This window comes from Tachypleus tridentatus, chromosome 13 (genome assembly GCF_004210375.1).
Source record: "Tachypleus tridentatus isolate NWPU-2018 chromosome 13, ASM421037v1, whole genome shotgun sequence".
Lineage (NCBI taxonomy): Eukaryota > Metazoa > Arthropoda > Merostomata > Xiphosura > Limulidae > Tachypleus > Tachypleus tridentatus.
In genome coordinates, this window is record NC_134837.1 from 164,495,464 (window position 1) to 164,511,179 (window position 15,716).

General features: G+C 31.1%; 1 protein-coding gene and 1 long non-coding RNA gene across 2 annotated transcripts; one reads left to right on the forward strand and one right to left on the reverse strand.

The window, feature by feature from the left end:
- Positions 1-216: 216 nt before the first annotated feature.
- LOC143239847 (anoctamin-2-like) lies at positions 217-15,328 on the forward strand. Its single transcript, XM_076481421.1, has 6 exons — positions 217-355; positions 1,779-1,831; positions 2,881-2,992; positions 4,902-5,007; positions 5,834-6,021; positions 13,400-15,328. The coding sequence occupies exons 3-5, from the start codon at positions 2,949-2,951 to the stop codon at positions 5,945-5,947; spliced, it is 264 nt and encodes an 87-aa protein (XP_076337536.1). The 5' UTR covers positions 217-355; positions 1,779-1,831; positions 2,881-2,948; the 3' UTR covers positions 5,948-6,021; positions 13,400-15,328.
- On the reverse strand, positions 9,063-12,202 carry LOC143239126 (uncharacterized). The gene is made up of 4 exons (XR_013021025.1): positions 11,974-12,202; positions 11,628-11,789; positions 10,060-10,177; positions 9,063-9,611 (listed from the first exon to the last, which is right to left on the reverse strand). It is a non-coding gene; the product is annotated as an uncharacterized LOC143239126 (long non-coding RNA).
- Positions 15,329-15,716: the final 388 nt, after the last annotated feature.

The window sequence follows — 15,716 nt, forward strand, 5'->3', positions numbered from 1 at the left end:
ATTTACTTTTATGTCAAACTAGAAATTAAATCTCTTATTCAACCACCTCTAGACCTGAATCTACTACATTAGGTTAGATTTTCTCTATTATTAAAGTTTGATACTTCCAGGAGTCACCACGTGTATTATAGTTATTGTAGTCAATTAATTACAGTAACTTTACATTATATTTAACTGTCTAAATCATAAGAACTTCCTTAAACATTAAATGTACAGTTTAGTTAATAAACGTTTCTGTAATATATTATCCTTCTCTTGCTCCATTGTTTGCTATGCTGAACATCATCATAAAAATCAGGCTCGACGCTAGGAAGTTTATTACGACGACCTGTGGCAGAAAGAGTTAAGAACATTGGTGAGTGTACAGTGTGGTGAATACAGTAAGTCTGTTAAGGAGTTAAATTAACAATGTTATACATTTTTTATTTCAGACAAGTCTCTGATTTATCACGTTACGTACATTATGTATTATTGCTCTGAATAATCAGTAATTTGAATGAAGTTGTTATTTAAATATTAGTATGTATTAAAATATAATATTTGCCAACAAGATTGACATGTACTATTCTCTTTTTTGACACAAATCTATTAAAATATAAAAAAATAGAAAAACGATACAATTTATAATAACAGTTATTACAAATTAGGGTTTAGGTACAAGAGTTTTAGAAACAATACTGAGTTTTATATATGATCTAGAACTCGATGTTCTGACAGTCCAGGCCCATGACAGGGAAATTCAATCCAAGTTAAGACTGTCACACCTCTCTTAAGCTGTCTATTTTGGATGGCTGTGCACTGGTTAAAAGCTGACTTTTTCCAGGAATGCTATTTAATGTCCTTGTATAAAAAATAATATTCCAAATTAATGTGCTGAAATTGAATGGTTTGTAAGATTCAAAATATACTACGTACCTGGTCTCCAGTTTTGTAGTTTTATGATTAATTGGTGTTAATCACAATTTTTGCTTCTGAGGCCTATATCACACTGACTTTAACTGACTAATAATATTCTTCCTGCTCTTGGAATGTTGGTTTATGTAGTTTATTGTGAGTTTCTAGAATATTCACCAAAGTTGGAAGATGCTAGTGTTTTCCTTAAATAAATAAATATTAAATCTTACTCTTATCAAATTTCGAGAACAGATGGGACTTGTGCAATACATGGCCAACAATATACATCACATGCAAAAAAGAAAACTATAATGAAACAAGCGTAGGTACTAAAACAAATGTATAATGGTAAATCTGTTAAAACAGAGAAATCACACTCTGAAGCTCTTAAAATGTAGACAATAATGTTGTGATACAAAACTTCGTAACATACAAACACTCTTCCATTAACTGAGTGAGGCCTGATATTAGTAAATAATAACAATCACTTTGACAGTCATGTGTGAACCAATCAGTTGTAAGAAATATTTGGATTTTAGCCTTTTAGGTATTTTCATTTTCATTATGACATTCAACTCACCCAGATAGTGAATTAATGTAATATTCATACTTTGAAGTTTGTTTTATTTCAAACCTTGATTTTTTTATACTAAATATACACAGAAGAGTTATTAGAGTTAATTAATAACTCCTGATTAGTCTTTAATGATAAGTCTTAATTCATAACTTAGCTGAGATATATTTGTATATAATCCATTTTATACATGAATATAATGTTAATGAAAGAGAATTGTTTTGTAAGCAAAAAAATAATAAAAAGATTAGACAGTAAAGTTATTGAAATATATTCCTGTTATCCTAAGAGTTTGATTCTATTTTGATAGGAATATGGTACAGAATTCTTAATTCTGTTGGAAAGATTTCTGTCATCACAAATGTAAGTACAGAGAATTATGAGCAATGTTTGTACTTGTTCTTAATACTAACTGTTAGTAATACCACGTACATTGATTACAGTGATAAAGGAATACTTCATACACATGTATGATATTGGAATCATTATAAGTGAAATAAACTCTCTGCATTTCCTTTCAAATTTTATCTGAATTATAAAATTATTTTGAAAAACGTTTGATGTTCAAGGTGACTATTAAATTACTGTAATTAATGTTATAAGTATAGGTCAGTTCCAAAACTGTTACTCAATATGAATTCATTTAGAATTTCTGTGTATTTTTTCTGCAATGATTTTCTGAAGCACCTTTAGTTGGTTTATAAAATACATTGATGTGATTTCTTTTTATGAGTCAGTTTACAGGTTTACACCTACTGACCATCGGTTGTTATTAATTAAAGACCAAATTTTGTGCATTAAAGAATTGTCATGGTGTTGATCCATCACAATTTTGGTGTAATATGAAGACTTAATTGTTACTATCATGAAGAGACAGGAGTTTATAATGTTTTACAATTAATGTCAACAGAAACAATAAATGATTTTTAACCTTTGTGATCACTTGAAGTACAGTGTCACCATATTATTACTTTATTTTGGAATTATATAGTATAATAATTCTACATAGTAAATTGATGTTCATTTAATATAAAAAGTAATGATGTAATAAGAAATTTAAGATGAAAATGCTATTATTTTCTGCTCTATCAAGCATGGTTAGTGATGCAATAGACATTTAACACAGTGAATTTTATTATTATCCACAATGTGAAACCTAGTTAACTGTGTACTATGACGTTTACATATGTGAATATTTTTTTCTACATTGTCAAATCCACTTAATGATGTGAAACACTTAATAAGGTTTGTTCCTACACTATCAAACTAAATAATGATACAGTATATTATTTAAGGTGAAAGTATGTTATTTTCTGAACTGTTAATTCTATATTCTCACTTTTTGGACATTGATCATCGCCTTTACTTCAAGTTTTGTTGATAAAATATTCTACACATTTTCATTTCACCAGATGGGTCACTGAATGGATTTCTGAACTTTACTCTGTCAGATTTCAATATCAGTAACTTTTCTGTTGATATGAATATTCTTTCTGAAACTGATACTAGTGTGGAATACTGCAAGTAAGTGTTAATTTTTGCTTTATTGTTTCAAAGTAACTGAGCATAAAAAACAATGTATGTGTGATTAAGAACCAATGTGGTGTCTCTTTAACCCAACTAGCTTGGGATACCAGTGTGGTGTCTCTTTAACCCTACTGACATGGGATATCAAAGTGCACCAATCACAACCATTTTACATAGATTCAAACATTAATCCTAATGACATGGGATATCAAAGTGCACAAATCACAACCATTTTACATCGATTCAAACATTAATCCTACTGACATGGGATATCAAAGTGCACAAGTTACAACCATTTTACATGGATTCAAACTTTAAACCTATTGACATGGGATATCAAATTGTGCAAGGTGCAACCATTTTATTGAGTTAGTTTCAAAGTTATCATCCATGGAAGTATTTTCCATCACTGCAACAACATTTTGACCATAATGAACCAGATGCAAGGCAATTGAATGCAACATGATACATTTGGCATGTATAAGTGGGTGGAACTTATGCCTAGCATGCATAGATAGATGGGTACAGATGATGTCTATCATGTAAAATGTATGGATGGAAATGATGTCTAGCATGGTCAAATGTATTGGTAAAGATGATATCTAGTATGCGTAGATATTTCAATGAAGATTATGTCTCGTATGCATAGACTTATGGATGGAAATGATGTTTGGCATGTGCAAATATAATGCTGTAGATGATATCTAGCTTGTGTAGATATATGGGTGGAGACAATAAAGGGTCAATTAAACTACTTAATATCAGTATATATTATTAAACTTGGTATGAAAAGATACCTTATAACTTAAATATTAGTATTACATAAAATTTAATTCTTAACTTAAAAAATGAATATTTAAATACGTTCTCAGTCTGTACTTCTCTACACAATCAGATGATGCTCTGACTTTTCATTTACAAGTTGTTTTTTTTCTCCTCTTGTGAGGGCTTCAGATTGTTCAACCAGTTAGAAACATATTTATAGTAGATACTAACAACCCAGAATATAAAATTTCAACCCAAATAACAAACCCTTCTGTTTTTCAAGAAATCTGTGTAACAAAAAATGTTGCTTTAAGCAGTAATGAATTTGTTGTTTTTTTATTAACCTAATTGAAGGTTAGTTAGAAATTACAGTAGTTTTACAATTCTTTTCAAGTGTATTATTCAACATTTTTTGATGTAACATAATTATTCATAGTACAAATTTTATTATCCTTCTATAAACATAAAAAATAATTACAAGAGATTTCATAATATTCACCATTGGTTTCATTTTTTATTCTAAAAGAAGTAACATTTGTACAAAACTTTAATATATTTTTCTCCGAGGAAGATGGAAGGATTGTTTCTAGGTTCTGTTTTGTGTGCAGTAAAAAAGTTATACATCTTCAAGAGAGAGAACTTTACTGACTTCATCTTCAGCAACATTTGAAACAACTACACTAACTCTTTTAATGACTGTATTTCAGGATTGATACACAAATATTGTTCAAATAAAACACAAATAGAACTTGAAGACAAAACACTTGGATGATGTTATTACTTTTCTGCTGGTACAAATCTATTAAAATTTTCCAGACATCAGATTCACAAAATTCCAGCAAAATCTCCTCACTCAATAGGATTTCAAAGAAACTTTTTTGGAAGAAAACTATAGAATTAATTTCTAACAATTAGATATTGCTGATAAACTTGCATATTGCTGTTCATATAAGAGCACAAAATGTACTTAGTTGTTTAAGTTAGAAAGTTAACTTTATTTTTAGAAACTTGACTGAGTACAGATAACAATGTTAAGGTAAAGTTGAAATTTTATAAAATGCAAAACATCCACTATAAAATAAATTGTTTAAAATGCTGGCTTCTATTTTAAGGTCATTTTATTTCATGATTTTTCATTTAGGTACCAAAACTATAGAGAGCCCTCAACAGCAAACAACAAATACGAATATAAGTCAACATATTGGCAGCTTGCTACAACTTGCTTGGTTTTCGTTTTTATTTTTACGGTTTGAAACAATTTTTCAAATTATAGATCTTATTTTTGATTAAACGTAATTACATTTACAGTTCATTTTTCGTTTATATTAAAATAAATCAATTTACAGTAGCTTTCACTTTAGGACATAAAATACAACTTTCTTTCTTCAAAAGATAGAATATTTTTAAATGTTAATTATAGAACAAACCTGAGACTTTTATTTACCCAAAGTTTTCAAAACAAATATGAAGTGTGAATAGCTTTTATTAAATCACTTTTTATTTGTAATTTAAATGTTTTGAGGAAGCTAAGCACGTGTTTTGGTGTACATAAACCCACAGAACCAGTTGAGAAATGCTTTATTAAATTAACTTCAAGGGAGTTGGAAACTTTTTAACATTTACTGCAACTGAAAATGTATAAACATTATAACTATGTACAGTTGTTTATAATGAAGCAACACAAATAAGCTATAATAGGTAATACATTTTACTACAGCTAGGACAATCCTAGAATGTTTTTAAAAGCTTCAGTAACATTTACTAAGTTATCCTTCACAAAATGGATGGATTAATCATTTTTATTATAAAACTATCCTTTTTTATTACCCAATTCTAAAAGTGTTAGATTTTTTTTGTAGCTTCTGTTCATCCAGTATAATGTTTTTCTAATTGTGTAGCACTGATACTGTTCTGAATGACTGTACATGCTCATTAGTAATTTAAGAAAAATTCATGATTTAATCATTGTTCATAAAGTTTTATAATCTGTACTGGTTAAACAGTGTTATGTAAAAGGATTATGTTTTAAAAACTGCTCCAGTGAAACTTATCATGTTTTTACTTTTTTTTTAGTGTCTTGTATTTATCATTTCATCTTTGATTTGTTGGTTGATCCCTGACATTCCGAAGTCTGTGAATCTTCAGATTAGGCATGAAAATCATATCATCAATGATATGATTTATTGAACATGAACTAAGAAGAGCAGAGTATCTTGTTCTGAATGAAAAAAAAAAAAAAGGAGCCAGGTAGGAAGATACAAGTAAGTAGATCAAAAGTAAGTTTGTGAATATTCTGTTTGTTACTCAGTATATATTTTTATTTGTGTGTGAATAAGTAAGAGAGTATGGTTAGAGGTTATGGCTTGTGTAGGTGTGCATACTGCATGTTAGCAGGTTCTTCAACTGATCAAAACTTGGTAAAACAAGATTCTAAACTTCAGTAAGGCAATAAGGTCGGTGGGTCATTCTATAAAATAAAATAGCCAGATAGGAAGATACAAGTATACCAGTAGTAAGTTTGTGAATATGCTGGTTTGTGTGTGTGTGTTATTGTTTTTATCAGTGTGAGTATACAGTGGTTGTCAGTTGTTTTTTTTAAGTATGCTGTCAGATTATCAACAGATTAAATTTCTTTATAATTGTAATGAAGAGTAAACTAAAGTTATTTGATTAACTCCAAGCATTAATATTTACTTGGAGGAAAATTCTTTGAACTTAGTAAAAACTTCAGTTTATGAATTGGTACTTACTATTATAAATGTGTGCATTATTAAAAAATATTGAACATTTATCTTGATGTATTGGATACAACTTCGGTTTTAAACAGATTTGTGTTAAATTATGTACTTGTTTACATCCTTTAATAATAATTTGAATCACTCATTAGGGTGAATGAAAATTATAAAGTACAAAACTCATTTTTTAAAGTAATGGAACTTTAGTTTTGTTACTTCTCTTTAAGATGGGCTGATTTTTTTAAAAGCATTTTTGACATAAATGTTTCTTTAAACATACATTTCATGTAAAAAATTTCGTGCGTATTTCAATCATCAGTAATTTATAGATTATATAGATGTTTACACACATTCTCTCTTGTCATATAAAATTAAAACATTTCTATTATGCCAGTTGTAACTGTTACAAAATATTTCTTTATGTGAATTTTAAACCAGTTATTTTAATTCTTACAACTTTTACTTCTGTATATATTTTATTATTTAAAATTTATGAGCATTTCTGAAGAAATATTTGTTGACGTGTGCGTAATTATGAAGTATTTTTTCCTTTGTAATAAATGAAATTAAACCTGATTTACCAAAGTATTTAGTATTATTACCTGATGTAACATGTTCTATAGCAGGACTTTATAAATGTCGTAGCTTTGTTTCATATATTTCATTTATAAAATTACCTACTAACATCTCGCATTTAAACATATTTTTTTATTTTGAGTTTGAAGTTCCCAGTTCGTGTAACAAAGATAAAATCAAAATTCTGAATATATTATTATGAAAGACTTTTGCCTTTTTTAAATTCATCCTTTAATCTTCAGAACTATTTCATCTGTTATGCTTCTTTAAATGTCCAAACTATGCCCCATCGATGGAACGATATCGAATTAATTCATTTCTTTATCAAATGAAAACTGTCGTTACAGGCTACATTTAATTTTAGGCTTAACTTCATGTACACTGGCACAAATAACACATCTCGAAAACTATTGCGCACCGACATCACACATATATATACAAACCTTACTTGTTGGATTGTCATCATAGACTCATGTTAACTCTTAGTTTATATTCGGTCCATGTTGATAAAAGAATATTTCCAGAGTTGAGGGCGAGTGACGTTGTTAAGTCACCCTCCCTCTGGTATGGCCAGGTGGTTAAGGCGCTCGACTCGTAATCTGAGGGTCGCAGGTTCGAATCCCTGGCACACCAAACATGCTCGCCCTTTCAGCCGTAGGGGCGTTATAATGTACGATCAATCCCATTATTCGTTGGTAAAAGAGTAGCCCAACATTTGACGGTGGATGGTGATGACTAGCTGTCTTCTCTCTAGTCTTACACTGCTGAAATAGGGACGGTTAGCGTAGATAGCACTCGTGTAGCTTTGCGCGAAATTCAAAAAAACAAACCCTTTGGTCTATCGAGTTAGTTTAATAAAAGATGTAACAATAACGGAAATACTAACAGCTATCAAAAATACAAAAAACAAAGCTCCTGGAGAAGATGGTATACAAGCTATTCTAAAACATGGTACTCAGAAATTATATGAACACCTAACAGCCTTATTTAATTTATCATTATTAGCCGGATATATCTCTGTTTCTTGAAAGGAAACAGTGATATTAATGTTCCAGAAAGAAGCAAAGAAACCAAATAATTACCGCTCGATTAGCCTAACCAGTTGCATCATCAAAATTTTAGAAAGAATAATTAGTAACCGACTATCTATATACAGTGGAGCGCTGTTAAGCCGCGGTATTTGGGGGGTCAACCTGCTTAACCGCGGCTTAAACCTTTGTGACTGAAAAGCCGAAATCGCCAATAGCTCCGCCGAGGAGCCTCATCCGGGCCATTGCGTGATCATTATATCGGATTATCGAATTAAAAATAATACTTTAATTATTGATCACTTTTTTCACGGATTTACCGCGGATTAACTTTAATGTATGGAGAGGTGTCATTCGGTAACAATGGCGGCCTCCATAAAGCTGACATAGGTACAGACTTATCAGACCTCAATAGTATCGAACATGTATAGGTCTGTTTTGGAAGAAGAATTACATGTATTCAAATGACTCTGAACGCATGTTTTTCTGCAGTTGTGGATGCCTCAGGCTCTTAACAACACTTATTGTAAGCAAGCAACATCGACATCATATTGATCACACAGTTTGACACAGTATACATTACATTAAAGTGAAATGTTTTTAACTCTACCAAATATTAATCATAAACGTAATATGAATGAGAAATTAATTCAATTTTGAACCAGATACAGATATTCACAGAAATTAAATATGAGAATGGTTGTAATTATTTTATAACAGTAATATTGCATTAACATTAATAATGTATTATTAATTCCATTGGCATAGCGCGTAAGGCGTGCGACTTTAGGGTCGCGGGTTGCTCGCGCTCATGCTCGCCTCCCAGCCGTGGGGCGTATAATGTGACGATCAATCCCACTTTTCGTTGGTAAAGATATATGACTATATACATATAGGGACGGCTAGCACAGATAGGTATGCGAAATAAACTTGCAATATATATATATATGTAGGTATAAATAAAATTGTACGAAGTGAAAGTTTAATATTAAGAGCACAACCTTGTTATTAATGGTTATATACTTATGCTGTATAATACTGAGTACTATAAAGTAAAAGAATTTTAAACGTATACAAACCGTTGTCAGTGAATCAGATTTTAATGTCTCTTCAGGTTTGTCATCATTCACGATTGTCCTAACGCGTGTCTTTAATTTAGTTTTATCAGAACCTGAAGCAGGCTTGCTCACGTTTTCTGCTCTTTCTGTTTTCTTTTCTACTGAGTGATTTTCATTTATTGTCTGCAAGATGGTTGGTTCTGTTTGATTTTCCTTTAACACCATATTAGTTTCTCTTTTATTAAACTTATTTGTTGGGGCCTTCTCACACTCGGGGATCATTGAAACAGCTTCCAAAATGTCTAATTCCCTGGGGGTGATCTTTTCAGTTACAAGCTCCTGGTCTTCTAGCTTTGTATGAGCAAAAACACCACAAGACCCGAGGATGCGGTTTTTTAGAGCTTTCCATTTGCCCCGGGCTTTTTTATTCACGTTTCAGAAGCAACAAAGAACGCTAAACAATAATAAAATAATAATAATAAAAAATTAAAAATAAATGAGAAATAAAAACGCGATTTTTTTCTTTCAGTTTTCTATATAACCAATACTATTAAAGATTAACTCTAAATAGTTGTCTTTTTTGTTGGTTTTTTCGTAAGCAATCAGATCTACAAAAACATTTGATAAATCACCATATAGAAGTTTCGTAAGAAGTGTTAACTATAATTGAAAAGTTATTTTGACCTTATTTGTAGGGTTAATTAAACATATTCAGCTTTACAAGGTTCATATTAGTGTTTTCACAAATTAACTACCAAAGGGGCACTGAAAACACTTGACATTTTCAAATATCGAACCCTACTATTCAATTAAAAGATAACTGCGTTATGAGGTCAGATGCTCTCTCACCCCTGTTCCACATACTTTAATTATCAAGAACTGGAAGATAACTTGTAGCTTACCACAAAGCAATAAGACAAATCGAAATTAGTGTTAGCTCTTCCATCCACCAAGGAAATCTTACAACTGTAGGTTTGGTCGCCCAGGGGAAAGTAACCTTGAGAACCACTTCAGTTGGATCTTAAGAGAGAGAGTTGTTTTTAAAACCGTTTTGCACATTGTATCGATTACATAAAACAGAAAGAAAACTTCAAATGTAACTTTATAATAATAACAAAGTGTATAATTCTTTAAATTAAAAATAAACTTGATTTAACATATTAAACATTTTAATTAAATAAATATGATATTTCTTACATTTATAATGTATTTTCATATTAAACATTGATAACAAACTTTACAATTTGACAACTGCATATATACATTTTTTCTTTACACTTTAAACGAAAATTAGCAAAGAAAAATGACGCCTGTTATATTAGTTGAGCTCCTTACTAGTAGACAAGTAGTACAGTTATGTAATAACAATAACTATATAGTTATATATATAATCAGTCAGGTTTTCCAACATATTTACATTGTGAGACGATATATCACAAAACCTACTGACTTTCCATTCCATACACACGTGATCAGACGATATAAGAAAAATCTCGACATTTTCTTTACGATAATTTACATATTATACAACTCAGTATAACACAGTGAGTTAAATCAACTTCGATTCACTTAAATTGTAAGAATATATAACACAAATTAAACAAACCGTCTTTCCATTGACTACTTAATAAAGCCAGTTTGTTTGATCGCTATTCACTTACTGTATTAAGTTTTATAATTAACTTCTTCACTTATTATGGTACATAATTATATTTTGCTATCGAATCTTATCCATTGAATGGTAGTTTCTGCGTCTTTATAACACTATTAAGAATAGTAATTTTTACAAATTTGTCTTTACTGTAAATTTCCCAGATAAAGAACGATACCATTTTGATCATAAACACTGAACGTCGTACGTCACTGCTCATGAAGTTTTTTCGCTTACTTGGTAACAATTCTTTCTAATAGTTTTGTTCAGAACCTACGAGACGGTGCTAACGTTTTGATAATCCAATGTTATTATAATCTTATATTAAAACATTTGTTTTGTATTTGGACAAATTATTTTCTTTTATTACAAAAACGACATTATGTACACAAAATAAACGTATTAAACACAGATTTAAGTTATGTTTTGGGACATACACTGTTTTAGTTACATATCTTTCGGTCTTTTTAGTGATAATGTAACGCACACAGATGTGCTATCGAGACGCCGTTATATTTGTTTGTTTTTCAATTTCGCGGATAGATGAACGAGGGCTTTCAGCGTTAGCCATTCCTAATTTTGAAATGATATACTGGAGGTAAGACAGCTATTCAATACTATTTGTCGTAAATGTTTCAGCCCATCTTTAAAAATGAGTAGTATGATTTCTCAGTAAAAGCAAAGCTTTTTAATGCATTAAAAACCATGAAAGTTATGAAGAAGTATCGTATTATAACAATCTACTTGAACAAAAATAAACATCTTTAAAATGTTAAGAAAACAATAAAAGCAAACTTTAAAACCCTTTTGTTCCATTACTTCTACAAAGATCTTTATTATCAACTCCTTCTTCATCACTAATTTCATCTTCAGGACAAGGTATGCAGGCGTCAGCGGCAAAAGATGTCATGTATGTCCTTCCTGGGCACGGCAGGCAGTGAGTTTGGAATCCATTGTCATAGTGACCAGGAGGACATGTATCTAAAAGCGTTAAAAGTATATAGCTAAACATTTATTTACCCAGTGTTAATTTTTATTCTTCTAACAACGTCTTTAGTGTCAAAAAGCGTATTTGTTTAACTAAAATTCCATACTTTTAAAAGTCTTTCATCTATTTGTGTTTAATGTGAACAGTTTAAAGTAACTGAGTATCATATATACTTACAACACCTGTTAACATCTCTTTGGTATCCTCGAGTACAGTTGAGATTCTCGGCTGGAACCTGGAGAAAACAACAGAGAGTTAATATTTTTGTTAGCACCTTTTGTGTCACCGTTGGAAGTTTAAGGTTTTTTCACAATGAGCACGACGCACTAGTTATAATATGAATTATGACGCACTCTGTAAAATAACAACATAAATGTTACTTTTCGTGAGAAAAATAAAACGTGTCAAAACAGTTTCTTAACAGTTGACTTTTGTTTCTTTATGTTCTTCCTAATGGAGTTAACTAATGAAACTAATCACACAAACTTGGAAATTTATGAAATTACACACGATCTTTGTTTTTATTGGTACATTTGATTTCCGTTGGTGTTTCCCTTGCAAAATTCTTATTTGTCACAGTTAAACGTAAAACTGTTGTCACTGTTCATGTTAATATCAGTTATGAAAATGCAGGTTCTTTTGGGAATATTACGTTGGTAAAATGTATCAGTAAATGATTGTGTCTTGCAAACAATAAAATATCAAATAATATCCTTATAATGCAGAAAATGCATGAAATTCATTCCGAGAAAATCTTTCATTTGAAGTTAATATAAAAGCAAATACTTAATTTTGTGTGGATTTATCAAGCTAAATAATATTGCGATCTAGCACCTTTCACTGTAAATTTAAAGTATTGTTTATTCAAAATACTTTCTTAAAAAAACTTCGTAGATATGATTTGTATCTTTATAGTTCATAAGATTTTGCTTCAACATTCACAAGTTGAGTTCATTATATCAAAATAACTTTGGAGCCTCATCACTTCTCTCTACAGGTTTTCCATAATCCATCTAGTCTCTGATCACATAGAAATCTATAATTCCTACATCAGTGACGTGACTGATACGTCTGTGTGTACAGTAATATGCATATCTATCTAATTACTCTTCGGTTAGAAGACTGATATATTTTTTTACGTACCGTCGCCTGGGACACTTCAGCGGTTTTTATCTCTGACATTTGTGTTCGTACGACTTATTGCAGGTCTTTTTCCGAATTGTTCTGGCGAACCAAAATTATTTTTTCGATGCTCTTACGTACAATAAATATCTTTGTTTCGAAAAATTTTAATTCTCATTTGAATATATTTTCATGATTTGTGCATATAAAAATTTACATTGAAAAGGTCTGTTACATACCTTTCCCAAAAGCAACCAATTTTCGGTTACATCACACCATTTACGAAATGTTAAGCTATGTTACAAAGTTGTTCTGATAATTTCTGTTCTGACGTGACTTCATATCAGATTGAGTCACATTATATGCCAGGTTGCATATTCAAAACTATAGTTTATAGGGATTAGTAAGCCACATCAAAACAAACTATTATTGCTATGAATATCAGTGGCAGCCTTTGACGAATACTGTCTGTTTATTACAGGAGTACCGATAAGATTACGAGTTCGTCTTCATCACTGCCCTGAAATAGCTCTTTTCATGTCATCTTTAGCATCAACTGATGGAATGTGATGCATCTTCCAAGAGTATATTATAGCTGTCAATATCAACATCTGCACCTTGGAGTTGGGCAATATCACCCATTACTGGACTCCTGATTAGAACCAGTATATGGACGAACAAAGGGTCGCAAAATTTATCTGTAGAATGTGTAGTATTGATGGTAACATTTATAGTAATTAGAGGTCGATATGCTTACCAATAGTTACCCCTGCTCATACCATACTTCAACATCGACACTTCCTCTCATGAAAATTAAGAAAAACTGATTTCATGTTATTTCTAAAGTAATAATTCCTTGTAAGTGTATTTAACATTATTGTAATAATCTCTTTCATGCATTTATATTTCTGGGGAACCCACTTGAAGCTAATAAACCTTGCAGACATTCTACAATGGGTAACTGAGAAATTATATTCATGTTTATGTTATGCATAATTTAGATTTAATAAACAATAACAACTTGCCTAAGAGTTCAACTTGAAATTTAGGTAAAAGCAAATAAAATTTATACGAAGTTTTGCTTTGCAATTTCTTCTGACAATACAAGTCTTAGTCGGTATTTATGATATCAACCATAATAAGACTGCTAACAGATGTGTCATGATGCATATAAATTATAATTGAGTAATTACAAATCTGCAAACACTGTAACAATATTTAAATTAAAAAATCAGTTAAAGAATATTCACATATATAACTTATGTGACAAATACTGCATTCCACGGTGTTATATAAGGATTAATAACTACAATTAACTGTATCAAATATTTTGTTCTTCAAAACTAATAAGATTTCAATAGTTTGTTTTTTGAATTTCGCACAAAGCTACTCGAAGGCTATTTGTGCTAGTCATCCCTAATTTAGCAGTGTAAGACTAGATGGAAGGCAGCTAGTCATCACCACTCACCGCCAACTCTTGGGCTGCTCTTTTACCAACGAATAGTGGGATTGACCATAACATTATAACGCCCCCACGGCTGGGAGGCGAGCATGTTTGGTGCGACCGCGATTCGAAGCCGCGACCCTCGGATTACGAGTCGAACGCCTTAACACATTTGGCCATGCTGGGCCAAGGTTTCAATAGATCTTTTGTCCTAAAAACGGTGATATGTTCATTACGCTATCAGTTTTGTTGTGCTGTTGCAATAAAGTTAATACCATGAATCAAACAGGCCTAAGATTTATAATAAATATTATGTAAATTGCAAATGCTACTTTCCCCTCAGGCCCAGCATAACCAAGTGGTTAAGGCACTCGACTCATCATCCGAAAGCCGCCGGTTCAAATCCCCGTTATAATGTTACGATCAATCCCACTATTCGTTGGTGAAAGAGTAACCCAAAAGTTGGCGGTAGGTGGTGATGAATAGCTGCCTTCCCTTTCGTTTTACATTGTTAAATTGGGGACGGCTCGTGTAGCTTTACGCGAGATTCACAAACAAACAAACCTATCTCTTAATTTAACGTTAAGATACATTTACTTCTAAATTTTTAAGTTGTTCATTTATCAGTTAAAACAACTGAAAACTGAGAAGAATAGCATGCAAAACTAATGTATAAATCAATTACAAGATAGTACATGAATGAAATCCTTTGTTAAATGTTATTTTTGTTACTCTGAAACTTTGGTTTTTGAAACGTTGCTTTATATTTCTATAAATCTTCAATTTCATAAATATCTTGTTACGTATTTCTCTTCGTTTTTGAAGTGTGTTCTTGGATATTAAAGGAGGTCCACATTGCAGCTTAACAGTGTGGGGTTCACTATAATGGGGCTTTATTTATATATGTACAAGTCTTTGGGCCCTTTTTATTATGGCTGACATTTTAATAAATATTTCTGAAAAGATGTCTATGAATTTGTGTCATTCGCTTATTCTAGATATTTCCGCAAGCCTATACAATGCGCATGCACATTATATATTGCACAGTATAAATCTGAGCATCACTTGCTGTCAGCAGCAGTTCAGTTTTTTCATGTTAAGGACGGGTGTATACTTTTTACAGAGATCCTTTTATTATGCGTGAGAAAAGAATGTGTGATGATACCGAGCCAAAGAAACCTAACTCGCACGAGACAAAGGAATAAATTAATCATCTGTAAGACTGTTAAATGAAAGAACCAGTAAAAACAGTATTGAATGGCTGCCAACTGTTTTGCCTCGAAAACAATCGTAAAGAAAAGGAGCTCTCTAATGGTGAATATGGAACGTCTGCTATCAATATGATTAGAAAATT

Excerpts from the sequence above, each read along its gene's own strand:
- LOC143239847 (XM_076481421.1), top strand. The coding sequence starts at position 2,949 with ATGAATATTCTTTCTGAAACTGATACTAGTGTGGAATACTGCAA. Across the intron at positions 2,993-4,901 it reads ACTAGTGTGGAATACTGCAA|GTACCAAAACTATAGAGAGC; the intron begins GTAAGTGTTAAT and ends TTTTTCATTTAG. Across the intron at positions 5,008-5,833 it reads TTTTCGTTTTTATTTTTACG|TGTCTTGTATTTATCATTTC; the intron begins GTTTGAAACAAT and ends CTTTTTTTTTAG.